This window comes from Macaca mulatta, chromosome 7 (genome assembly GCF_049350105.2).
Source record: "Macaca mulatta isolate MMU2019108-1 chromosome 7, T2T-MMU8v2.0, whole genome shotgun sequence".
Classification (NCBI taxonomy): Eukaryota; Metazoa; Chordata; class Mammalia; order Primates; family Cercopithecidae; genus Macaca; species Macaca mulatta.
This window is the reverse complement of record NC_133412.1, coordinates 142793454-142821311: the sequence shown is the minus strand read 5'-3', so window position 1 is coordinate 142821311 and position 27858 is coordinate 142793454. Positions and strand designations below refer to the sequence as shown.

Here is a 27858-nt window from a genome sequence, read left to right as displayed (position 1 = left end):
TGCTAACCAGTGAGATATGAATGAATAGAACATAAGGAAGAATAAGCTGCAGCTATTTGTGAGTTACGAACAAAATAATGAAAAAATTGGAAAAAAGGAAATTAATCTGAACCAAGATAATCAAAGAGGGCCTTAAAAAGGAAAGAAAGGAGATCTGACCTGAAAACTTTGAGGGCTGAGTAAGTATGAGGATGGAAAGACGGAACATTCCTTCTGGGGCAGGAATGTTGAAGCAAGCATGCTAGATGGGGGGTGGCAGGATAAGGTCGGGGAGAGAGGCCAAGGATCAGGGAAGAACAGAAAATAAACTCCATTCAGAAATCTGTCAGGGCAAGAGACAGTTCTTGCTGGTTTTCTTAGCATCCGTCACATAGCAGACTCTGGCTACTCCACAAAGTATTGAGCATTCAACTGAATATTTAAGGTAAGGCTAGTTTGCACAGCCATGAAAAACAGGCAGAGAAATTCTGCCTTGGGTAAGTAGTGGGAAGTCAACAAATATTCTTGAGCAGGAAACCTGACCTAGTCCAGTTTAACAAGCATTTCCCAAAGGCCTCCTACATTTGAGGACCAAGAATACCCTCAAGGAGCACCTCTACCATGGGAAGGGATAGCAATGCTACCTCCCATACACATAGGGCTTTTTTCTCTTACCTAGTCTCACCGGAGAGGAGAACCGTGTTCTACGGGGGTGAACCTGGCAAGAGAGACTAAAACAGCCTAGAAGGCCAGCGGATGACAAGGTCTGGCTAGAGTGGTGGAGATAGGAACCTGTGAAAGAAAGAACTGGCAGGGCGGGTCACTGACTAGATTGGAGAAGTTCAAAAGAGGGGAGTTTTGGATGAGAGCAGGAAGACTCAGGTTTTGATTTCCAGATGGTGTCATTATCTTTAGGCAATGCTTTGGCTCAGTGAACACCAAATGCTAGGGTCAGTCAGTTCAGCCATTCTGCCTATTTCTGAGAACGGGGGTTACACATTCCATCCTTCCCATCTGCCCAGTGTTTTGTTGTTGTTGTTTTATGTTGTTTTGTTTTAATGCTAGTTGTGATTTCCTGTAATTCTCATTTGCAAGGGGGTAAGGGGGGGATCAATGAGATGATACAGAAAGGAGGAGCTGACAATTCTTTTGTCCATCATATCATGACAAATACATCTCAACAGTCTGCACTAAAGTTTTACTGGCAGCTCTTATTCTGGGAAGAGAAAAGGGGAAGGAAGCATTAGTTTTAAAACCCAGAAGGGAAGTGTTCTCCTTACACAATGAGTTTTCCCCTTCTAGGCAACCCTCCCCAGCTGCATTTACTGAGGGAGGAGGGATGAGACAGAGAAGTGTCAGCCCTGAGAGCAACAAGAGGGCCAGTCTGGCTCCCAGAAATGCAGCCCCTCCCTCTGAAGCCTGACCCCTCCACCTGCCACTCTGCCATCCCTGACATCCTAGACCAGGGAGAGAAGCAGCAGGGTAATAGCAGTGTGAACAGTGGTGCTCTCTGGAAGGGTTGCCATTAACCTGTATTTCCTAATCTTTCTTCCAAAAACAAGTATAAATTGTAATTTCTTAAAGCTTTTTAAAAAACAAGCTACTATGGGGAACAAATTTGAGATGTGCACCTTTACAAAGGAAATTTAGCCCTCTTTCCTAACCATTAAACAAGCATAAGGGGGAAAAAGCCCAGAATGAAGAACAAATTGTTGTTGGTTATAACACCTTGGTGGATTCTCTGCCATATTCTAAACAAGTACTTCCCTCCCACCTGTGACAGAGTCTGACCACCCTAGAACAGTCATGCTGTGTACCCTTTCCACACAGGGGCCTCAGAAAACTAAAAGGATGTGACCTGAGAACACCTGTTTTTGCAAGCATTTCCCAGTGCCCTGTGTTAGGCTTCCTGGGGATGGCAAACATTCTTTTATAAGCCTGTGACTTGGCTATGTCAATGGGGACAAGGATATTTTATCACCCTGCAGGACTTCATTCTGTAAATGTCATGGTCATAATCCTACTCCAGGAACATGAAACCTCAGGACAATCACAGAATCATTATCATTAACTGGCATTTGAGTGCTTATTCACTGTGCACAGATATAAGCATTTTACATCTAATATCTTATTTAATTCTTGCAACAACTTTACAAGGTAGGTACTGTTATCTCCATTTTTAGGCAAAACAAAACAAAACAAAAAACAGAAGCAGGACACTAAATAACCTATCCAAGCTTACACAGATAGAAAGTGATGAGACCAAGATATCAAACTAAGCAGTCTGACCCAAAAGCATGCAATCTTGGTAGAGCTGAAATTTATTCCACATTATATAACACAATTCATTTTAAATGTTAAAATTATCCTAGATGTATTATGGACTAGGAGGCATCAGTATAAAGAGATGGGAAGTTCTGAAGATTGTTCCCCTGCTGCTTGCAGCTATGCACCCTCTTGAGGTGGGGTGGGACTTGGACTTGAGCAAGCAGCAGAAAGCCAGTTGAACATGCACATGTGAGAGCTGATTTTGAAAGTCTAAGGTAGGCCAGGTGATGCTACAGCATACTTTTGAGTGACACTGCCTTGGGGCATTCTAGGAGACTTCTGAAGCCGCTGCAAGCTTTGGGGACACAGGTCACTAGATGATGGTTAAGTCCCCTGAATTGCTAAGGAAACAGATCATCACTTTAAGTCACAGGCACCTCATGTTAAGAAAGCTGCTGACAGAATTGAGTGGAGTAAAACAAGAATTCCAAAACATGAACTCTCAAGAGTCCTTTTTACAGACATGCATTTAAGATTGCCTTTTCCATGATGAGCAGGTGTGCTTGCCCCCAGTTCTCCACAACTGAAACAACCTGGCTAGAAGTTGCCTCAAAAAATGAGCTTGGCTTTTCTGCAAAATAACTGCCAAAGATGGATACATTGCATATTAATGCTCAAATTAATATATTCTTAATAAAAACTTAGAAAAGGGTTGAGAGGGGAAGAGGTTTTTTTCTTTTTTTTCCATATGTATTCTTCAAGAGTCCAAACACAAAGCATGCTGCCTGGGTCTTTGCACTTGTTTAGAAATTGAATAAACATGATTCACTTTAAGGTTTTTCCTCTGCGTTTTAGTCAGAGTCAATAAGTGTCCATCTACATATGTGAGCTCACCAATTTGGTCCTTCCTCCTTGGCTTAAATTATCTGTTTCAATTGTATTACTCTCCAAGAAAGATGGCTCCAAGCTCAGAAAAGGTTTCAGTAATTTAATTAAGTTGTGCAGAAATGCTGATGCTTTCTGAGGCACCAGCCTGACCTTTCTCTGCTCCTTGCTGGTCTCTGAGGGTAGGTCCTGGCTGCTGCCTTCCCTTGGGGAGACCACCTCTACTCCCTGACTTCCACAAGATCTTTACAGTGGCCAGTGTTTGGCCAAACATTCAGACTGCCTAGCTCTGCTACTTACTGCTGTGCTATCCTCGGCAAGTTTTTTTTTTATCCTCTTTTACCTACAAAGTGGGTACACAAGCAATCTACTTCGAAGTTGCTATAAAGATTAAATAAGCTAACATGTAGAAAGCACTTAGAGCAGTGCCTGGCAAATAGAAGGCATTCAATATATGTTAACTTTTATTATCAGCCTGCCTAGTAATACTGAAGAAAGTTTTACATAAATCGAGAGCTTAATACCTTTAGAAGCAGTCTCAATTCATTACCACTATATTCAAACCTCTCAACAACCATGCAAATGAGACAAGACAATGTTTATGACACTTCCTACGAGAAGGAAAAGGAACTGGCTCAACTGCCAACTGTGGGAGCTGTTTGCCCATCCTCCCTCATTTAGGTCAGAGACCTGCCTCCATCATTTTCACATACCACCCCCAACACACACACATACTAGCAGGTGCTCAATAAATCCATGGTGAATTGCACTGACTTTAGGGTTGGTTGTGCTGTAAACACAGCAACCCCAGCCTCATGGCAAGAAGCTGGCAAACCAGAATCATCATTCCTGGGCATTCCTGGCCAACCTGAACAGAAACAAGAGGGCTGCCTTTCCCAGTCCCAGCTCCAACTCATCCCTGAGAGGAAAAGGAGTATCTGCAAGAGAGGGGCAGCCAGAGGTCATTCAGAGAGAAACAGCAGAAGTGCCCCTGAACAACCTCTGAGGTAGCAAGGCATTAGGATAACATAATGGGCATTATCCAGACCCTCCCCCTGGGCCAAATGGGAATCCATGGAAGTGGTGTTTCAAAGGCAGATAATGTTGCCTTCGCTGACTGAAATGGTAGCTGCCTTTCAGTAGCGTACAGGCCAGTCTATAAATACCAGGGATTAAAAGGCTTCCTGTGGGGGCCCAACGGCCATCTACCTAAATACAGAGGCTATCTGGTCCTGCAGGCACTCTGGTCCATCCCTCACCCTTCAGGGAAGAAGTGTTATCATCCAACATTACACCCCCTCCAAGGGACCCCCAACCTCTCTTTCACTTCAGCTTGTTTTTGCTAACCAACCCCTCCTTTCCACACCCTCACCAGGGCCATTCGCTCCCACCTGGCCCTACCCTCCTCTCTCCAGGCATTTGTTCTCTGCCTCCCTCACCACCTCATCCCCCACCCAACTTTCTAATCCACATATGCTTTACCTGCCATAAAATAACCACAGGCAGAACTGAGCTCAGTGGCTCATGCTTGTAATCCCAGCACTTTGGGAGGCCAAGGCTGGCAGATCACTTGACTCCAGGAATTCAAGACCAGCCTGGGCAACATAGCAAAACCCCATCTCTTAAAAAAATACAAAAATTAGCTGGGTGTGGTGGTGCGTGCCTGTAGTCCCAGCTACTGGGGTTGAGGGCTGAGGTAGGGAGGCAGAGGCTGCAGTGAGCCCACATAGACCCACTGCACTCCAGCCTGGGAAACAGAGTGATACCCTGTCTCCAAAAAACACACACACATACACACACACACACACACAGGCTTTGGAATCACTCCAACCTTGGTTCTAGTTCCAATACAGTAAATTACAGTACTTAATGTTTCAGAGCTTGGTTTCCTGATTTATCCAGTGAAGATCAGCCTAGTGAGTTAAAGCACTGAGCACACTGCCTGGCATAGGGCACACATTCAATACTTTCTGCCTTGTCCTACTCCCCAGGGGGATTTTTCTTCTTTCTTTTCTAGGACACTCTCATATAGACACTCTTTCTAGGTATAATACCTGCTAAATACAGATGTCTTAACCCAAAGGAATGACTCAAATGTTACATAATTTCATCACCAGCAGTATCTCTGTAGGAAGCACACAGCCTCATCATCAACACAGCCCCATCAGCAACCTTCAAATTCTACTAGAGAGAAGGCTGGTCACTTTGTACTTTGCCACCACAAATGACACATGTGCTGAGAGAAAGTGATCAGAAGGGATGGGAAAACAGAGTTAAGAGTCACTTTAGGGCCGAGCACGGTGGCTCACGCCTATAATCCCAGCACTTTGGGAGGCAGAGGTGGGTGGATCACCTGAGGTCAGGAGTTCCAGACCAGCCTGGTCAACGTGGTGAAACACCGTCTCTACTAAAAATACAAAAATCAGCTGGGCGTGGTGGCAGGTGCCTGTAATCCCAGCTATGTAGGAGCTGAGGCAGACCAATCGCTTGAATCCAGGAGGCAGAGGTTGCAGTGAGCCAAGATTGCGCCACGGCCCTCCAGACTGGGTGACAGAGTGAGACTCTGTCTAAAAAAAAAATAAAAAATAAAAAAAAAGTCAAGAGCAAGGGATAAATAAAGTCTCTGTAAGGTAAGAGCAGCACTTCCATATGAGACTAAGACCCCCCAAAAAAGAGTCCCATAATCCCACATTCACATGTAAAAAAATTAAAATTAATTCCAACAGCAAGAACATCTGCCACTTTTACTACAAATACCATCTGGTTAATTTCTGATGAGGTGCAGGCACAACTTTACATAGACCAAGGACTGCCTACAGTATGTCCCTAAAAGGTAGCAGCATCCTAATGACAGCTCCAAGGCAGTGTGCCATGCCTCTCTCCCTGGTGTCCTGAAGCTGCTCCTGCAAATTCATGATTAGCCCTGAAATAAATCCAGAGCTTCATTCTTTTCTAAATACCGCTTCCAAAACTTTTAGTCATCACTCTTGAAATCAGAATTAATTCAAGCAAGACTATCTTAAAAAACCAGATAAATACTAGAGCAACATAATAAAAGTCCTGAACAACCTGTGTTTTATAGGGACTTCTACCATGGTAGTGGGAGGGTTTCTTTTCCAATGAAGATTCTTATTTTGCAATAAGTTAACAGGGTCCCTTCCATAAGGTCTTTAACATCCTCTAGGATCCACCTGTTGCCAAGCCAAAGGGAGTCGGAGCAGAGTCATCTAAAGAAGTGTGATAGGTCAGTTGCAGTGGCTCATGACTGTAATCCCAACACTCTGGGAGTCCAAAGCAGGAGGATCACTTGAGGCCAGGGGTTCAAGACCAACCTGGGGAACATAGCAAGACAAAAAAAAAATATATATATATATATATTTTTTTTTTTTTTTAATTAGCCGGGTGTGGTGGTGCTTGCCTGTAATCTGAGCTGCTGAGGAGGCTGAGCTGGGAAGATAAGCACTTAAGTCCAGGAGTTCGAAGCTACAGTGAGCTATGATCAAGCCACTGCACTCCAATCTGGGCAACAGAACAAGACCCTACCTCAAAAAAAAAAAAAAAAAAAAAAAAAAAGTCTGGTGACTTAGTTGGTATTAAGCATGAAAAAATGGGTGCTTCATAGGTAGGCCCCTTCATACTTTTCAGATCCTGATGGGGAATTATTAAATGTAAATCTAATACCCATAGCAAGAAGATATTCAAAGAATATCTACAATGAAAAATGAAAAGTGAACTATGGGGGTTTGCCAGCCACTATTAAATGCATATTTGGAAAAGTGAATATTTGAAACACATGCACACCCAAAAATGATCACACAAAAAAGATAGCACATGCCATCTTCCAATCCACTGTGCAAATTGAGATTTGGTAAAATTTGACACTGCATTGTCTGTATTTTTCACTAATTGGCATTTCATGAACCCTGTGCAGCAGGAAGAGAGCAGGGCACATGTGGGAAGGTCTGATAAGCAGAAAACAGAAAGGGCAAGGATAAGAAGTGTACTGTAAAAACCCAAGGTGGGAAGGTGAGAAGCCGGGTGCTTAATCAGTTCTGGCCCCACGACTGAGTTTGAGGAGGAGAATCTCGCACTCTCTGGAAACCGTACTGGGCAGAAATCACTCAGGGCTTTTTTTCCCCCTCTCAAAATGCAAATATGCAGAAGAGGAGCCCACAGAGAAGCTCAAAACCAATTTCCCACCAAGACTGGCTTCAACTCAACCATTCAGTCCCACCAACAGGCAGATTGTTCCAGGAGCAGGTAGAACACCATGGGGAGCGCTAAAGTGGTATAAGGAAAAAGGCCTTCCTTACGGAAGCAAAGACGTCCTCACACAGGCCACCCAGGTTTAAAGCAGGAGAGGATGAGCAGACTCGGGTGGTGTGGCTGTCCGTGTGGACTCCAGCAGCAGGGACGGTTTCACAGAGAAGGCCAGACCTGAATTTTCTAGATGTGACAGAGTTCAGAGAACTGAGACCACGAAGGGAGTGGTAAAGAGTGTGCCATCTACAAGACCAGGAGGCAGAAAGGAGAGGGGAAACAAGCCTCTCCCTTTGATCACTCTGGATGTGGTCCATCTGCCCTGGAAAGTGGGAAAAGGATGTGGTCCTAAGCTGGCTTCTCTCACTCACTCAGCCCCACAGTGACCCTTGCTAACCCCCTCTGTCCAGACCGGCCATGTTCTGCTGAGTTTCACCTCCACAGGCCTGGCCAGTGCTTCCTGTCTGCACATCCGCGAGGCCTCCGTGGTTTGCTGCCACCCACTCTGACAGGGCTGCACTGAAACATGAAGGAGACCATGTAGGCGTCAGTCCCGTTTCTGCTGCTAACCCAACATCTAGCCTTAGGACAAGTCATTCACTACTCTGTGCCTCATTTTCTGTAACTTTAAAGTAGATAAAACTGCCTCCTCTCTTCAAGCATAGTTGTGAGGATAAAAGCTGATAACAGCTAATATTTACTGGGCACTTACTACGTGCCAGACACTGAGTTAACCGCTTAACCGTCTAGAATCATTTAATCCTCAAAAACCCCCATGGGATAGACACTACTCTTAACTCCCAATTTCAGTTAAAGAAGCTGGAGCTTAACAAAGTTAAGAGAGTTACCCAGAGCCACATAGCTAGACAGAACATCTAACACTACAAAAGGGTCAGCCACTAATTAATACTTCCCCAATCTACCATTTGAGTATCTCTTAGCTGTCAGGCACATACACATCTTTTTAAATATCCCATTTCATTTGATTTTCATAAAATTCTACAAGGGAGTACTTTTAAAAGTAATTTTAATAAAGTATTCAAGTTATATATGCCAATAGTAAAAAATTCAAATGAAACAAAAAGTTTAAGAAGTTAAAGTCCCCTTTATCCTTTACCATTCACATGCAGAATTCCCCACACCAGGCAATCATCAATACTTTGGTAGCCACCCGTCTATAAATTGGTAGTGTTAATATCATTTCCATCCTACAAATGATAAAACTAAGTATCGGCCAGGCACGGTGACTCACGCCTGTGATTCCAGCACTTTGGGAGGCCAAGGTGGGCAGATCACCTGAGGTCAGGAGATCGAGACCAGCCTGAACAACATGGAGAAACTCTGTCTCTACTAAAAATACAAAAAAATAGCCGGGTGTGGTGCCGCATGCCTGTAATCCCAGCTATTTGGGAGGCTGAGGTAGGAGAATCACTTGAACCTGGGAGGCGGAGGTTGCGGTGAGCCAAGATCGGGCCATTGCACTCCAGCCTGGGCAACAAGAGTGAAACTCTGTCTCAGAAAAAAACAACTAAGTATCAAAGAGGTTAAATTTGCTCAAGGTCATATAGCTGATATGTGGCAGAACTGACACTGAAGCAGGGTCACTCTGATTCCATGGATATTTTCTGAGAACTGTGTCATTAGGCAATGTTGTTGTATGGAAATCACAGAGTGAACTCACATAAACCTAAATGGCATAGCCTACTATACACCTCAGCTACATGGCATGGCCTAGGCTACAAACCTGTACAGCAGATACGTTACTGAATACTGTAGGCAACTCTAACATGATGGTAATTGTGTCTCTAAACATACTTAAACATAGAAAAAATACAATATGGTATAAAAGATAAAAAATGGTACATCTGTATAGAGCACTTACCATGGATGGGGCTTGCAGGACTGAAAATTGCCCTGGGTAAGTGAGTGAACGAAGACTGAGTGTGAGGGCCTAGGACATTACTATATACTACTGTAGACTTTATAAACACTGTACACTTAGGCTACACTATATTTGTAAAATTTTTTTCTTCCATAAACTAATCTTAGCTTACTGTGACTTTTTTACTTTATAAACTTTTTAATTATTTTAAACTTTTTGACTCATTTGTAATAACGCTTAGGTTAAGACATACAGCTGTGACAAAATATTTTCTTTTTTTATATCCTTATCTATAAGCTATTTTCTATTTAAAAAAAAATTTTTGTTGTTAAAAAAACGAAGACACAAACACACACATTAGCCTAGGCCTACAAAGGGTAAGGATCATCTATATCACTGTCTTCCATCTCCGCATCTTACTCCACCAGTAGGTCTTCAAGGGCAGTAACAGAACTGTTATCTCCTATAACAATGCCTCCTGGAAAACCTGCCTGAGGCTGTTTTACAGTTAACTGTTTTTTGAGTTTTTTTTTTTTTTCCTAAGTAGAAGGAGTATAGTCTATATTGACGACAAAAAACATAGTATAGTAAATACAAAAACCAGAAACACAGTTATTATCATCGAGTATTATGTACTATACATAATTGTATGTGCTAGACTCTAATATGACTGGCCATGCTGTAGATTTATTTACACCAGCATCACCACAAACAGGTGAGTAATGCATTGTGCTATGACCTTACCATGGCTACAATGTCACTAGGTGATAGAAATTTTTCAGTTCCATTATAATCTTATGGAGCCACCATCATATATGCAGCAAAATGTCATTACACCACACATGACTGTAGGCACATGTTTACATTTTTGTTCCATTAGTACACAAAAACATGTTGACCTTAGGGTACCTGTGCCAAGATGGGGATGGAGGAACCAAAAAGGGGCTATTGCTATCATGTTGCTGGTTGCTGTTCCTTGGCAGGTTAATCAAGCCTGCAAATCCTAGGAGGTTTCCCATCTCTCAACATGTGCTACCATACCAGTGTCTGATTTAGCATTTGAATTCTAGCTGACTTAACATCACTACTACATATAAGTACAGTTGCTGCCAAATGCATACCGGTTGCCAAAGGTCTTATCTTTCCCATTTGTAAAATGGGACTACAATCTTCCTGACAGTATGTGATGTCTTACATGAAAGCAGTTTGGCCAGGTGCTGTGGCTCATGCCTGTAATCCCAACACTTTGAGAGGCCAAGGTGGGCGGATCACTTCTGGTCAGGAGTTCAAGACCAGCCTGACCAACATGGTGAAACCTCATCTCTTCTAAAAACACAAAAATTAGCCAGGCGTGGTGGCAGGTGCCTGTAATCCCAGCTACTCAGGAGGCTGAGGCAGGAGATTCGCTTGAACCTGGGAGGCAGAGGTTGTGGTGAATCGAGATCGCACTACTGCACTCCAGCCTATGCAACAGAGACTCCATCTCAAAAAAAGAAAAGAAAGCAGTTTGTAAAATGAAGAAATCTTTACTGCTATCAATATGGATGTTCAGTCTGCACAGTAAACATGGAGAAACGTAAACCATCCTCAAGGGGGTTGAAATCTATGAGGAGAAGAGACTAACCAAAACACGAGGCCAGGGGTGGTAGCTCATGCCTGTAATCCCAGCACTTTGGGAGGCTGAGGCAGGCAGATCACTTGAATCTGGAAGTTCAAGACAAGCCTGGGCAACATGGCAAAACCCCATCTCTACAAAAAAATACAAAAAAATTAGCCGGGCATGGTGACGCATGCCTGTAGTCCCAGCTATTCAGAAGGCTGAGGTGGGAGGATCGCTTAAGCCCGGGAGGTCAAGGCTGCAGTGAGCCGCGATGGTACCACTACACTCTAGCCTGGGCAACAGAACAAGATCCTGTTTCAAAAAAAAAAAAAAAAAGCCAAAAAACACTAGAGAACAATTCAAAAGTATATAATTAAGTGTTAAACTTTTGTGCTGCAAAGAATTCCTGTGGTGAGATAATCAGTATATGGGAAAGAGCATCTGATAAATACTTGATCAATTAATGAGGTCAGATGTGTTGCTTGAAAAACACCTCATCTGCTACTTTAACATTAGACTCCTAATACCTTCACTATTCACAGAAAGTGACACCAACACCAAAACCCCGAAGTCTATTCATTCTACCATTGCTCACGTATAACCCAAGAAAAAAGCATGTCAGCATTTGTACAGAGCACCCTTCTTTCAACGACGTGCTTTTAAAAAAGCATGGACAGACCTTCAAAGGAGATGACCCACACAATTATGTAATTCCAGAAGCAGTAGAACTGCCCCCCCCAAAAGAGTTCAATTGTGGAGAACAAAGACAAAAGTCTTCCTCGCAACGACTTCCTTGCCTGCAACCTGACACACTGGATACTAAATATATTTCTCTCCAAACTACAGAGGCAAAGGTGTAAGTTGGCTTTCAAGAATGAATGATGCCTCCCGAGGCTTTTAAAAGAACAGAATTCTAGAAACAAAGACCTGCTACCTAAAAATTAGCAGGGATGACTTTCTGGTCTTCAGCCCTGTAACAAGAGGGCCCTATAGTTTGTTTTTGACTGGCCTTGCTAAAACATTCTGGAGAACCTCCAATACCCTCTCTCTCCTTCACCTCCCACTGCCATGGATCCTGAGCTGTCTTCTTTTCCTGCCACCAGACAAGGTGAACATGGTGAATGTTAACAGCTTTTTAACACCCTGTTTATATTTGTTTTTCACTCAAACCAGGCCTTCCTCCAAATGACTCTATTTTTAGAATTCATCAATAATACCACTCTTTCATTCCTTTTCATCAAGGTTCATAACCTCAAAGTCACCCTGCCCTCCTATACTTGTTATTTTAATCCCCTACACCTGATCAATCATTTATTAATCATCCAATTAATCCAGGAGGGGGTACAAGGAAGTGGATGAGACAGTCACCGACCTCAGGGAACTTCCAACGTCAGCTTGGAACCAGGGCCTACACAGAGATGGCCACCCAAAGAGGTAAAATATATGGGGAGGGCGTATGTTTACTGGGAACTAGGTCCTTTACTGCCCCCAGCAGGTTGTAAAGCCACAGATATATCAGGAAAAGAGATCTCACAAATCCACATTTCTATCTAAAATTGAGGCTTGAGGGAGATGGAAGAAGAAAAAAGATTCCCTAAGGAATTCATGCCACTGATCCTCTCTATTCCCTTCTCCCAGTTTCTCATAGTTGAACCCACATCTCCTTTTTTCTTTTAATTAAAAATAGGATAAGTCAAGGACTGAAAACATTCCCAGATTAAAAACTAGTTGATTAAATAAAGCAAGAAACAGGAATCCTCAAAGCACACCAAACTCCTAGACCTAGCTCACTGCAGAGAAACACAATTCATTTCTTTAATAGGGAGCCTGGGGGAACTCTCTAACAATACTTTTCAAGTTTTTCCCTTCCAGGATGACTGTGGTTTGGACCACAGAAGTAACTGACAAATCCCAAACAGTCAAGCTGAAGGTCTACTGTACACAAAAGACTCCTCCAACACTACTCTCAAATTAAAAACCTCATGAGTATTCCCGCAGTATGCTAACTCCACGCCAGCAAGTACTATGTCCATTTTGTTCTTTGTTCACAACTGTATACCTAGTGCCTAGAACAGGCATCCACTAATTATTTGCCAGACAACTAGACTTACTTCCCTTTGGTTTCTGCAGCAACCACCTACCAGCCTCCCACCAGCCTGACATCACAGCCTAACCAGATTATCAGCTCACAAATTATTATGACTTGAGGGTACATGTAAAGGAAAGATGGATCAATGAATTCTTATGAAACTCAGAGCCTGTTTTTCTTGCTATTCTGCTGTGTAACAAGCAAAATCCCCACAGGACAGAAACAAGGATGTAGACGGTCTTCCCATGGCAGAGTTTCTACCTGGAGGCAGATGGAGGATTGATAAAGGGGTGGACCAGATAACATACCACTGGTTAATTTCCTAGCAATGCCTCAAGCATGCCAACTGAAACAGCAGCACCCACACTAAACACAAGACTCTGTTCACTGGTTTTCTGGGATGGGGAAAGCCAGTATATATGACCTGCTTCCTTCGTGCCTGGTTAGAGACATACAGTTATAGATGTGTGGTCACGCTGCATTTAGGTGGGTAGCTGATTCCACATACCATAAGTCCAAGGAAGTTGAGACACAGCTCTGAAGGGTTTGGTCGGTTAATGGGGTGTGGGGGCAGGATCGGTTCTCCCAGACAGAGAACACACCCATTGGCCTGGGGTCAGGTGGGTTTTGTTTTTTTTTTTTTTGAGACAGGGTCTCAACTGTGTCACCAGGCTGGAGTACAGCAGCACCATCATAGCTCATTGCAGCCTTGACTTCCCAAGCTCAAGTGATCCCCCAACTCCAGCTTCCCAAGTAGCTGGGACTACAGGTGTGTGCCACCATGCCCAGCTAATTTTTAACTTTTTTTTTTTTTCTCTGTAGAGATGTGGACTCTCACTACGTTGCCTAGGCTAGTCTTGAACCGGTCTTGAGCAATTGTCCCACCTCAGCCTCCCAAAGTGCTGGGATTACAGGTGTGAGCCACCGTACCGGGCCAGGTGGCATTTTTGAATGGCAAAGATACACAGCACAGAAATTTAAAAGTTAAGTAGGCCCAGTCTAAACACAACTACAACAATTTTTTAAAGTGAAAGCAAGTTTATTAAGAAAGTAAAGGAATAAAGAATGGTTACTCCACAGGCAGAGCAGCCCTGAGGGCTCTGCACCCATTTTAAGAACAGTTTTCTTTCAGAAGAATTGGACTTCAAGACTCATTTCCTTTGTAATTTCACTATTAGATTCAAAACTACAATCACAGAAGTAACTTGAATTTGTTCCCAAAAATATGAACCACAACACCCTGCTGGACTCCCAATCCCCATTCCTGGTCCAGGCCCAAAGGAGGGGGAGAAACAAAGAGTTGATCACACCAGGAGAGAAAAGCACTAGACTAGGAATCAGGGGCCTTGGCTTCTCCACTAGCCCTTTCACCTCTCAGGCGAGTCAGCTCTGAGCATCCATTTCCCATTTGCATTTCTTTAGAATGAGGAGGTAGAATAAAAAGAACCCCAAAGTCCCATTTTTCCAACTCTAACATTTCATGAGCCTAGAGTCTCTCTTCATATACTTTGTTATGCAGGGAGTTTTGGTAGCATCTAGATACCAACAGTGAAAAATCTGGATCTTCAACTACGAGTCTCGTCTCACTTCACCCAACCTTTGGAAACTCTTAGGATTTGGGAATCAAATTTGCATTAACAGGTAGGGCCTGCTCCAAATCACAAAATTTTTGGCAATGAATTTTGGCAGAGAAGTTACGGCTGCATTCACACACATTTACACACACACAGGAGGGAACTTTCTAGAAGAACTGATCCTTGGCCTTGGCTCCAGATACAGGAACCCAGAGAAGAGAGTTCAAGTTCCTAGCTTTTGTCTGTCTTGCTGGACAAAGGGCATGTGCCCTATCCCTTCTGTTTCTCTGCAGTGTAACTATCTTGATCCTCTGTTAAATCACTAGGTAGCCTGCATATGCACACTTTCGAGAGCTTTTATTGGGGATCTAGGAGTAGGGAAAGCAGGACTAGCTGTTGAAAGCAAGACTAGCTGTTGGTCACAAGTGCTAGTACAGGCTGAGTGTCCCTTATCAGAAATGCTTGGGATCACAAATGTTTTAGATTTTGGAATATTTGCATATATATAATCAGGTATCTCAGGGATGGGACCCCAGTCTAAACACAAAATCCATTTATAATTCATATACACCTAATACACACAGCCTAAAGGTAGTTTTGACTGCGACCCAAAACATGAGGTCAGGTGTGGAATTTTCCATCATGTGGGTGCTCAAAAAGTTTAAGATTTTGGAGCACTTCATATTTCAGATTAGGGAAACTCAACCTGTGGTTCCAATTACAACAAGGGCAAAAGGAGACATTCTGTTGCATTATTTCATTAATATGGTTGGCATGATGTAAAACCACCCAGGGACACATCCTGTAGAGGAAATGACACTCCAAGCAGCACCATCTGCTCCTTTTTGTGTCTGGCATGATCTGTTTTTAACCTCAGGTCACACCTGAGGTCCACCTGGAAAAGCCCTGTGGCAGCTGCTCTAAAGAGCACTCTTTCTCGGATCTACATTTTCAGGGCACTCACAGCCCCTCTCCCACTTCCCTATCTTGCTGGCTGGCTCTCTAGTCAATAAGCATTCCACTCCCCAACCTAGCAGAAGCCTCTGAGCAGGTGCACAGAACCCTGGCATGGAATTTTTCACAAGAAAAGGAAAAGCTTCTGAGAACTATAAATCACATCTGATAAGGAAGGCTTTGGGGATTCATGGTAAAGTTCTCTCTATAAAACACAAAGATGAGATTTAGAGCTGAGGCTTTGCATTGAAAATCCTCTTTATTTTTTTTAAAGCAGCAGTACATGTGCATTGAATTTAGGCACTATTGCGTCTGTCAACTCTCACCAATGGTTAAAGTTTTGCACCAAATATTTGGAAACAATGCTACTGGAGAGTTCAAACTTTTTTTTTTTTTTTTTTTTTTTTTTTGAGACGGAGTCTCGCTCTGTCGCCCAGGCTGGAGTGCAGTGGCCAGATCTCAGCTCACTACAAGCTCCGCCTCCCGGGTTTACGCCATTCTCCTGCCTCAGCCTCCCGAGGAGCTGGGACTACAGGCGCCCGCCACCTCGCCCGGCTAGTTTTTTTTTTTGTACTTTTTAGTAGAGACGGGGTTTCACCGGGTTAGCCAGGATGGTCTCGATCTCCTGACCTTGTGATTCGCCCGTCTCGGCCTCCCAAAGTGCTGGGATTACAGGCTTGAGCCACCGCGCCCGGCCGAGAGTTCAAACTTAAAAACAGGATTCTCTCTTTTTGTTTTTGGGTTTTGGAATTTTTTTGGTGGCACCTTTTCTTGATCCAGGACAATATCCGCAACACCACAGTAGGGCCAAGAGTTTACTATAACACTGTTCTTCCTCAAACAAACTGCATAACCTAGTAGAATGTTAACCTCAAAGTAGAGATATGGATGGATGCAGCTTTAAAGATACCTCCTTGAGAAATGAAAACATATACCCACAGAACAACTTATACACACATGTTCTTAGCAATACTGCAATATTATTCGTAACCAAAAAACAGAAACAACCCAACTGTCCATCAGGTTATGAATGGATACACAAAATGTGGTATATCAATATAACAGAACAGCATTCAGCAATAAAATGGAATGAAGTACTGATACATGCTAAAACATGAATAAGCCTCAAAAACATTATGCTAAGTGAAAGAAGCCAGTTATTAAAGACCACATATCATATGATTCCAGCTATATGAAATGTCCAAATAGGCAAACCTATAGAGAGAGAAAGATGAATGGTTGCCTAGGGCTAGATGGGATTGTAGAGAAATAGGGAGTGACTTTTTGGGGTGATGAAAATGTTCCAAAAGTAGGTTATGGTGATAGATGTACAACTCTGTAAATATACTAAAAACTACTGAATTGTACTTTAAATGTGTGAATTTTATGACGTGTTAAAAAAAAAAAGCTAAGTGAAAAAAATACAAAGCTGAATGTACAGGTACTACCAGCTGAAGACAGAAACAACAGAATCCACACTATGTTTATGTTAGGGTGGTAGAATCATGCTGATTTTTTTTCCCTTTTATTTTCCAAGCTATCTGTGATCTTGCGCTTCCCCACCAAAAAACATCTCTCAGTCTTCCTTCAAACAGTTTGCATAGACTGCTATAATTTAAAAAGGAAATTAAGTAAAATCACCTTGTTCCCTTTTTGCAGTTACCTTTTACAAGCCTCCGTCCATTTAGTTTGTTGAGCTCAACTGAGAATAATCTAAAGGAAGAATTGGATAAACAGGCTCTTATGCCATTCCCAGAAGCCAGTTTCATTTTACTGTCTTTGTCAGAAGCTGAAGCCTAGTCTAGCCAAAGAAAATTTCAGCAAGGACAGTTTACATAAAGGGCAACTCCACACTCTAATCTTAAATTTCTGTGGGTGAAGGCAAGTCACTGCTGGCAGTAGGTTGGACTTGGAAAGATTAGACATTCCCTCTACTCTACAAAGGGTGGCAAGAAAGGGGAGGCTGGGAAAGATCTCTATTTGTGTCTCTTCTCTGAGGTTTTGTATCCAATCTCCAACTGCAGAATCCTGCATCATTTTTCATCAGAGAAAATCCTCTTCTGAGTAATAAAGAATTGTCAGTCACCACCTCTGCCGTCTGCGAACCCACTGAGAATCTATTACTGTCATCAGGAATCCCAGGCTAACTTCCCTTAAACCAAGCGAGGAGGCTTTGCCAAAAAATAAAATAAAATAAAACAAAACACTTGTGTATGTGTGTAGGGGGGGAGTACATTTAAGGGCACACTGCTATCAGGTAATTTTAAGGATCTACTAACACTGGCGACAGTAACAGGGAACTACATCTGTTTCTGCTTGAGAAAAATGCTTCAGTAATATCCTGTTTCAGGAGTACTGTGTGAATTCTTGGCACGCAGCCTTCAGATGTTTCAAGGGTGGTTATTTTCCTTTTTTGAGATACAAGAGCCAGGGAGGGAGACTACATCACAGGCAACACCACAGTCTGTGAAATTAGTTTCAGTTCTCACTGCTGCACTTCCTGCTGTCGCTGTATCCAGTACCTTCACAGACACTTAACTGTCCCAAGCCTTGATAGTAGCACAGTTGGCCTTTCATGGCTGAAGTGATCCAGCTCAGTGCCACTGCAAGGTCCACCAGCAGAGCGACTTCCACACTCAAGTAAGAACCAGAGGACGAGAGAGCAAATGGAGGAACCCTGCTAGTTTCCAGGCCAAAAAAACTAAAAAGGCAAGAAAAAGGACACCATCGCAGACACATGAGCACAAGAAGAACACAGGTGCCTAAGAGGCTCTGCCGCGAAAACCTAAGCCTTGTAAGAGGTACCTCTTTCCCCAGAACTTGTACTTTTTAAGATAAAAGGTTCTTACACAGAAACACAAACTCACACTCATCCAAGGGACACACAATGGCTGTTGCCTTGAATCCAAGCCAGCGGTGGAGTGAACAGATCTTCATGCGCAAGGACAGTCCACCCAAAGGTTCCTGAGTAGTATGGAGCTCATGAGAAACCTGGGGAAAGTCTCTATTTTCCCTAGTTTTGCATTTGTCCCAAAGCTTACCCTTAACCAAATGTCCTAATCCTCAACATTCAAGTCTGCAACAAAGCAATGTTTGCTCTCAAAGTTGAAAAAAAGACAAGACATGGGGTTCCTTCCTCTATTGGCTCCTTCTGATCTTTCTCCTACTGCTTGAGCGAACACCCTCTAACAAGACTTCCATAGTGTCCAGACAGAAAGAAGAGGGAAAATAAATCCTGCTTGTCAGCTTCAACTAGAAGACAGCATGTCAATTCAGGAGCTTAATAACTCACTTCATGTATGGCAATTACACAACCTGGGCCCAGTGGATCTGCTGACGTTCGGGCCTGCAAGTGTGAACTATCTCTTAGTAAATGGGGAACTAGAGGGGAAAGACAACCATGTGTGCCCTCTGGCCTTCCCTCTCTGCTGGCAAGTGGTTCTGCTTCATTCTCCACAGTTCACTTGTTTGGTAGTGAAATAAGGAAGAGTATGTACCTCACTTTTTTTTTTTAAAGATGCTGTATTTCTCCCAGCCCACAAATGATACCAGTAGTAACGTGGTTGTCAGAAGAGCTAAGGATATGAAAAAAGGGCAGAAGAAATATTTGAAGCAAAAGTCAAGTTTTTATGTGGGAAACGGACAAGCAAAGAGGGAGTAAAACAATGTTTCGTAGCAATAAACTTGAAAGAAGTTCTAACTTTTAAGAAACCAGGTGAATTATTACCTTTTGGAAGGGGGGTGTGTGTGTATGTAGAGGGAAGGCTGCCGCAGGAATTGCTGCCCCAGCAAAAGAGCAAAGGAGGATATCCCCTACTGAGAGATGCACCATTACATAAGAACACAAGCTCAGGCCGCACACGGTGGTTCACTCCTGTAATCCCAGCACTTTGGGAGGCCAAGATGGGCAGATCACCTGAGGTCAGGAGTTTGAGACCAGCCTGGCCAACATGGTAAAACCCTGTCTCTACTAAAAATACAAAAATTAGCCAGGCGTGATGGCATGCACCTGTAGTCCCAGCTGCTCAGGAGGCTGAGGCAGAGAATCGTTTGAACCTGGGAGGCGAAGGTTGCAGTGAGCCAAGATTGCGCCACTGCACTCCAGCCTGGGTGACAGAGTGAGACTCTATCTCAAAAAAATAAAAAAGAACACAAGTTCAATCATCACACCTCAGAGACTGGCCAGGAAAACAGACAAAGTGCTGAGATCTCTTTATCTGCCAGCCTGCATCTGTAACACCTCATTCCACCCTTCTTCCTCTTCTATCTCACCAAATTCTGGGCTTTCAGAAGGTAGGCTTCAGCGAAAGAAGTCAAACTCAGCCATTTGACAGTGGATTTGCTCTCAGGTGTTCCAACACTGAGCATCCTGGCACCTGGCTCTATCTAGGTGTAAGTGAGGATTTGTTTCATATGCCATTTCTACTACAATATCCAAAAAATTACTCTGTAGACAGGAAGTCCTATCTATCAGGACTCATACCAATACTGTCCTCTGTTTAACTCGCTGGGCAGAAGTTCTTTCAGCAGCAAATGGCCAACAATGAAAGCTAACAACATAAACCAAAACAAATTGACTTAAAGGCTGTGAGTCCATGAGAGCTGGATTCTGACTTATTCAATGCAGTACCTGCAATACATAGCACAGTGCCTGGCATACATTGTGTATCACATAAATACTTGGGAGTACTGAAGGAAAGAATGAACAAATGACTCTTATGCAAACATACCGTAAGTGTGTACCCTGGAGAAAGAGTTTAGAATGCTCCTGATCTGAGAAACAGCCTGAAGCAGCAGTGCTTTGAGAAGGTTTTAGAAAGACTCCAGGTTCAATTTTACCAAAAGGTAAACAAACCGGAAACCAGCAGTATAATCTAGTAGTTCAGACTGTGGGCTCCACCATGAGATACCTAACTGACACGGGCGAGTTATTTAACTTGTTTGGTTTGGGTCTCAACTAGAAGAATGGGGATAAGAATATCTACCTCAAAAGTCTGTTGTTTATTAAATAAGTTCAAAAAAGTAAAGCCCTTAGCACAAAGCTTGGTACTCAGTAAGTCCTCAAGAACCTTTCCATATCATTGCTGCTTAATTAAACACCTTCTTTCCTGAGATGCAGAAATACCTCACCCAACTCCAGGAAAATTTTAATTTCTGGTTGAATATGCTTCTAGCTAAAAACATAAAGCCCAGAGAACTCAGAAGTCAGTGCCAAGCACATGTCTCTACTAGCCTCCACTAGATGGTGACAATTTGGGTGTGGAATTCCCAAAACAGAAAAGGTGTGTGTGCGTAACTCCTATGTATTTTTTTAACACAAGAAGAACGAAAACAGCAAGAAATGAATTAACTACTGTGAAGGGTGGAAAGCCACGCTTCCCATCTCTGTAGATCAAAAAAGGGGGTAAATCCCTAGGCCTAATTGAACCGAGTAATCTTACTGCACCTCTGGAAGAGCACACAGGAGCCCAGTTAGCAAGAGCAACAAAGCCCAGCATGTCGCCTGCCACCGAAAGAAAATTTTGTGGGAACAACAGCTTTAGGCCTCTTTGCCCAGACGCCAACTTCCCTTTAACCAGACCAAGACTTTATTTTGACGCCTCTTTGCTTCTGGGTCTTGCTGTCCGCATAACCACCTCCCCCTCCTGCTCCTAAATTCATCCAGAGTAACTTTTCTCCACTTCAGCAGCTCCTCAGCCACGACTCCCATGAGGGAGAGTCAGATCCACACTCATAGCTGGGGTCTCAAAACCAAGCGTAAAAAAGGAAAGTCTGTATGTACGTGCCTACTTTTTGAAAGAAAAGAGCTGGTTTCGGGGAGTTTAGCCTGGTTAACAAGAGACGTTTTTGAGATTAAAGAGCAGCCGAGGCGCGGGGGCTCCCGAACGCTGCGGAGCGCACAGGCGAGCTCTGAGATTTCCTCAGGAAATCCACCTTCTCTAAGCCAGCCCTGCCCGCCCCAGCGCAAGCCCCGCAGTTTTGCTGGGCTGAGGGCAGTAATGACAGTGGCACAGAGGGCCTCTGCCTACCTCCTCCGCACCCACCGGCACGGCGTCTGGCTCTGCCGGCGCTGCCCCGGCAGCGACGCGGGACGGCGCGCCCCGGACCGCAGGTCACTAAGTTCCCGGCCGCAAACCAGCCGCTGGTCCCCCCGGCCGCGCAGCCCCCACTGCCGGCCCGCCGGCCGCGCCACGCCAGCGCGGGGCTCCCAGCGGCGCGGTTCGCGGCCGGGTGACAGCGGGCCGGCGCAGAGAAGAGCGGGGAGCCGCCGAAGCCGGCCCGGGCTCCGGCCAGCGTCAATCCTGGGCGGTGCGCGCTGGTCCCGCGCCCCTGACAGCCGGCCGGGCGCGTCGGGGGCACAATGCCTGCCCCGCCGCCCCCCGCCCGCCGTGACAACTCACCCGGGAGCCGGCGGAGACCTCCGGGATGGGGGCGCTCACCGCTTCCACGCCGCCGCTTGCGCGCGCCCGCAGCCTTCTCGGGTCTAGGGGAGGCCCCGCGTGCCCTTGTCTAGCTCGCTCTGGCCGGCGCTGTGGGCAGAGGAAGCGGGCGGGAGGGAGGGAGGTGGCGGGGCGGTCGCCGGCTTGGGAGAATAGAACTCGGCGGTAGCGGCGGCTGCAGCGTCCGCGTCACTAACCCAGCTGTACCGCGCGGGCGGGGGAGGCCCCGCGGAGGGGGAGGGGGCGGGGAAGGGGCGGTGCCAGGCGCGCACGCAACAGCGACGGCGTCGCGCCGGCGTCGCGCCGCCGCGACCGCCCCGACCGCCCCGCCGGGAGGCCCCGCACGCACGCGCCGCCGGCCGGGCCAGGTACCCACGGGAGAAGCGACGCGGTTGGGGAGGTGGGGGGTCCTTAAAGGGACAGTCCCTCTGCGCTGGAGTGGATGGGGCGGTGGCACCGACTCAGCTGGACTGTGCGGCGTTTGCAGTGCGCTCTTCAGTTCGTTTACTATTATTATTATTTGCATTATTGAATTACTATGATTTGAAAAGAATTGTACTGCCGTCAGGTTTACAAGGCTTTTGACGCATGTTGCCTTGTTACCTGTTGAATTGCTCGTCTGACCTATCTCTGAAGCAGGTTATTATCTCCCTGTTAAGCAGTACTCTAAACTGGTTCCTAGTCTGCCAACATTAAAGCTGCCCGGGGGGGTGGGTGGGGGTGAAAATGCAGATTCGGGGCCCCACCTCCAGCCATTGTGGTTCAGTGGGGTCGGACTTGGGAATCTGTATTTTCACTAGCATTCCGAAGTGAGTGATCCTTCAGCATGCTAAAAGCACACAAGGGATCTCAAGGTTGAGAAAACCGCAGTTGAGGCACGACTGGCAGAGCCCGGGCTAGAGGCCTGCCACATTCCTAACTGTATTTCCCCTCTTGAGCCTTGCCTCCTGGGGCTATTTTCTAGCACATACTGAGTGAGCAGTTTGTGCACTGTATGGCTACATCGTTTATTGGTGATCTCTCATGCAGTGTGTCCTCGGTTTATGTGTTTACAGGGCCCGTGGCGCCTTGATGGGGAGGACTCTGGCTTTTTATCTTTGTGCCCCAGGGCCTTGCACCTTGTAGGTCTCCGAGGTCCTCAATAAATGTTAAGGAACTCCTACTTGTAAATCAGTGGTAGAGTTCACATCTGGACCTACAGACTTGTGTCTTTGCTGCAGCTTGGGTCAGGCAGGCCTCTTCTCCCAGATGCTCTTGGACAAAAGGATACACCTTCTCAGGGCCTCTCACCAGCCCTAGTTCTAGTAGGCTTTCAGGAAAAGTGCTGTGAATTAACAGGGCATGTCCTTGTGAAGTAGCTTGAACCAAATAAACAGGATGCTCCTCCCCATGCACACAGACCCATCCCCAAAAGAACCCTTCCCTTCTGGGCCCCACAGCAACCTGTGGCTTGTTGCCTTTTTCATAAGCCTATCCTTGTTCTGCCTTCTTTCGTCCTTGCCTTCTTGGGTCCACACTCATTAGAGAAGATGGGCACCCCTCCCTTCCTGCTCATTTGGGGCCACACTGCCCAGACCACTAGAAGATTGAAAAGCAAACTTCAGAACTACCTGGGTCTGCAGCAGAGCGCAACCAAATCAGTGTGGGCAGCAGGAACACGCCAGGCAGACCCAAGGCTCAGGGAGGGGACAAGGAGGGAAGGAAGCAAGGGAAAGGGATGGAGGAAGAATTGGAGAAGACGAATGGAGAGAAGGAGAAAAAGAAAGAGAAGAAAGGGAAGAAAGCAGGCATGGATGGTTCAGGTCAGATCAACTGCTGAGGTAACTGAGCCCTTGGCTGTGCACTGAAGTCAGTTTGGCCACTAAGAGGCTCAGTAACTTCATGCAAGAACTGCCACCTTATAAAATCCCTTATGAGACCCTATGCAGATCTGTCCATCACTACCCAAAAATCCTCAGCCGGGCACGGTGGCTCACGCCTGTAATCCCAACACTATGGGAGGCCGAGGCGGGCGGATCACGAAGTCAAGAGTTTGAGACCAGCCTGGACAACATGGTGAAACCCCTTCTCTACTAAAAATACAAAAATTAGCCAGGCATGGTGGCACATGCCTGTAATCTCAGCTACTCGGGAGTCTGAGGCAGGAGAATCGCTTGAACTCAGGAAGCAGAGGTTGCAGTGAGCCTAGATTGTGCCATGCACTCCAGCCTGGGTGAGAGAGTGAGACTGTCTCAAAAAAAAAAAAAAAAAAAAAAAAATCCTCTCCCTGACCTTCAGGGTCCACAGAATGAACTCAAACTCATCAGCAAGGACTGTAGTATCCTGTGCTCTCCACAATTGGGCCCAAATGCTCTCCATCCCTCCACACACCCCACTCCAGCCTCCCCATACCACCTGCTAGTCTCTAACAAGCCATTCCTGTCACATCTCAGTCACAAACCAGGTGCCCATGCTGTTTCCTCAATCTTGAAGGCCTTCTCCACTTACCCTTCAGAATCTTCCCAAAGCTGCTGCTTCTACTTTTCTGTGGCACTTTGGTTGAGCCCCAAAGTGCCACAGAATAGTATTAAATTAAAAATTTTAAACATTTTAAATATGTATGTATGTATGTATTTTGACGGAGTCTTGCTCTGTCGCTCAGGCTGGAGTGCAGTGGTGTGATCTGAGTTCACGGCAACCTTTACCTCCTGGGTTCAGGGGATTCTCCTGCCTCAGTCTCCTGAGTAGCTGGGATTACAGCTGGGATTAGCATCCATTTCCTTCTGCTTTGAATTGCCAGAATCAGGGTCAAGTCTCCTCCCTTTATAAATGCCGGCTCACCAGCCTTTTCTGTCTTCTCTTCCTCTCCCATCTGAAGTTCCATTGGCCTCCTCTGTTGAGCTGATGAAAAGCCCCTGTTACATTCTACACATAGCCCTTGCTCTTCTCACCTGCAAAATGGAATGGTGCTTCCTTGTCTGGGGTGAATATCATCTTTCTGTCATTGAAAAGATCTCACAAGATGAAGGTTAAAAATAATTTAGACAGACATTCTCAAGTGGGAGGGATCATAGATTTTTAAAAATAAAATTGTTTAAAATTTTTAAGTTTTTTTTTTTTTTTTTTTTTTAACAGCTTTCTCACACTGTAATCCCAGCATTTTGGGAAGCTGAGGCAGCGCGATCATTTGAGGCCAGGAGTTCAAGACCAGCCTGACCAACATGGCAAAACCTCATCTCTACTAAAAATACAAAAATTAGCCGGACATGGTGGTGCACGCCTGTAATCCCAGCTATGTGGGAGGCTAGTCAAAAGAATTGCTTGAACCTGGGAGGCAGAGGCTGCAATGAGCCAAGATTGCACCACTGCACTGCACTCCAGCCTGTGCGACAGAGTGAGACTATGTCTCAAATAAATAAATTAATTAACAGTTTTATTGAGATATTCACATACCAGCAAGTTACAGTTTAAATTTGTATATTTATTTTGTATAACTTTACAAATTGTACAAATTTGTACATGTACAATTGTACATTTAGAGTGAACAATTCAATGGTTTTTAGTATATTTACAGAGTTGTACAATATTTTAGAACATTTTCATGACCCTAAAAAAACTCCTATACCTATTAGCAGTCACTACCCATTTCCTCCCTCCCTACCACCTTCCCTGCCTCCCTCCCTAGGCAATCAACAATTTACTTTCTGTCTCTATAGATTTGCCTATTCTGAGCACTCCCTATAAATGGAATCATACAAATATGTGGCCTTTATAATTGATTTTTTGTTTCTTCCACCCAAGATAATGAATTTTAAACCAGAGCTAATTTTTTATTTTCACTTTTTAATTCAGACCCTGCCTTACTCTAAAAGGACTTAAGATGGCTCTTTGAACTAATATTCCTGGGTCCTTCCAGATTTCCAGCATAAATCTTTTTTTTTTTTTTTTTTTTTTTTTTGATGGAGTCTTGCTCTGTAGCCCAGTCTGGAGTGCAGTGGCGTGATCGGAGCTCACTGCAACCTCTGCCTCCTGGGTTCAGGGGATTCTCCTGTCTCAGTCTCCCGAGTAGCTGGGACTACAGGTGCGTGCCACCACGCCCAGCTAATTTTTGTATTTTTAGTAGAGACGGGGTTTCACCATGTTGCCAGGCTGGTCTCAAACTCCTGACCTCAGTGATCAGCCTGCTTCTGCCTCCCAAAGTGCTAGAATTACAGGCGTGAGCCACCACACCCGGCCAATTTCCAGCACAAATCTTAATACTCTGCTCTAAATCTAGGTGCTGGAAAATGGCATGGGGGTTAGATTAGTCCCATTTGGTGGTGAGTAGAATAGCCAGCCATCCCAGTTTGCCTGGGACTAAGGGGATTCCTGGCACGTGGGACTTCCAGTGCCAAAATTAGGACAGTCCTGGGCCAATCAGGATAAGGTAGTCATTCCTATGATAAGAGTCAGGAGGCATGGTACTCCTTTCATCTCCAAGGAATCTAACAAGGGGTGTGTGCCTTTACTGCTTGTAGGCAAAGGAGTTTGGCTCTCTGAAAGTGAGAGAAAAGGTTCAGAATAAGTACATGGAATCTCAGTTGCTATGGTTATTACATACAATAGTAGTAATGACAGCTACTATTTACAAAGCACCTACTGTGTGTCAGGTGCTTGGTAGGGACTTTATGTGTAACCTCAATGTTGGCAACAGTCCTCCAAGTTAATTATCATTAACACCATTTTACAAGCAAGGCTTAGGGAGATTTTTTTTTGACATATCAAAACCACATAGTATGTATGTTGCAAAACCAGAATTCATTCTTGTTTGTCTGTTCCAAAGGTCACACTTTTCCAAATAAACCATGTGGTTCCTCCCACCCCCAATAAAAATAGCAAATAAAGACTGAAATTGTCCTCATAGATCTCTTGCTTTTTAAAAAAGTGCTTTTTTTGCATATCAGCTAGTTTTTTTTACAACATCCCCATAAAATGAAGCGACATTATTGTTCCCAGTTTTACCTATAAGGAAGTTGAGGCACGGAAAGGTCACTAGCTTATCTGATCTCATATAGAAATTAGCATGAGTTTCATGTTTTGATTCAAGATTCCTCGGGCAGCCTTCAAAGCCCTGTGAAAGTAAACCCATTTGACCCCAGAGGAGGTGGAAGTATTCAGCCCACCCTCACCGCAGAATGTCAGAGTCCAAAATGGGTGGGTTGTACAGGGCTAGGCCAACAGGAACTGAGAAGCAACTCCCACTCCAGAGGAGGAATATCTGGGCTCAGGTGGTTATCTGAATTTGTGAGCCTGCACCATCACCAGGGGCAACCCTTCTTGGAGCTTGTCGGGAGCCTGTGAGAGCCAGGCTTGGTGACGCAATCCCTGCCGGCCACCGGTCGGAGGGTGCTTTGTAGAGGTCATAGTTCAGGGCTTAGATCTAGGCTATTCACAGCAGCAGCTATGATTCCCTATCCACTCCAACTCTGACCCTAGCCCTAGAAAATGTGCACTTGAGGCTGCCCAATTAGCAGGTACATATAAGAGGGCAACCTATCCCTTCCTGCTTTTCTGAAGCATGTCTTTGACAACATTCTTTCCCTGACACAGATCAGGTTAACTGGTAAAAGTGTTGGCCCCATATTTCACACAAGGAAAAACTAAGGTAGAAAGGGAGCATCTACCTGCTATGTCCCCAGATGGTATTCCAGTGGAAGATGAATGAATACCAAATCCCCCCACCCCTGGTGCCAGCCAGCCTGATATCCTGCTGTTCCTCTTTGCCTTTTGCCCAAGGGCTGGGCAGTGACTCTGGGAGACAATCTGCAGGGAAGAAGGAAGGGACTGGGGATAGCCTAGGGCCTGAGGCCTTTCTAGACACAGCCAGCCCACAAACCTCTCCCATATACATGCACACACACACACACACACACTCACACTGCTCCTGGTTATTGGACTCTGTATTCCCT

At 44.9% G+C, this 27858-nt stretch overlaps 2 protein-coding genes across 3 annotated transcripts in view; one reads left to right on the top strand and one right to left on the bottom strand.

The window, feature by feature from the left end:
- The window catches only part of SUSD6 (sushi domain containing 6), a 105402-nt gene extending 83274 nt beyond the window's left edge, over positions 1-22128 (bottom strand). The window contains 1 exon segment of one of the 2 annotated variants that reach the window (NM_001194447.3): positions 21893-22128. The gene's annotated coding sequence lies outside the window, so the exon portion shown is untranslated. 2 annotated transcript variants of the gene reach the window in all.
- Positions 9790-22143, top strand: LOC144330327 (uncharacterized). Its single transcript, XM_077941292.1, has 3 exons — positions 9790-10941; positions 13932-15939; positions 19609-22143. The coding sequence occupies exon 3, from the start codon at positions 21200-21202 to the stop codon at positions 21977-21979; it is 780 nt and encodes a 259-aa protein (XP_077797418.1). The 5' UTR covers positions 9790-10941; positions 13932-15939; positions 19609-21199; the 3' UTR covers positions 21980-22143.
- The last annotated feature ends 5715 nt before the right edge of the window (positions 22144-27858 follow it).

What these genes read in the sequence shown, in the direction of transcription:
- LOC144330327 (XM_077941292.1), top strand. Translation starts at nt 21,200, where the DNA reads ATGAGGGAGAGTCAGATCCACACTCATAGCTGGGGTCTCAAAACCAAG.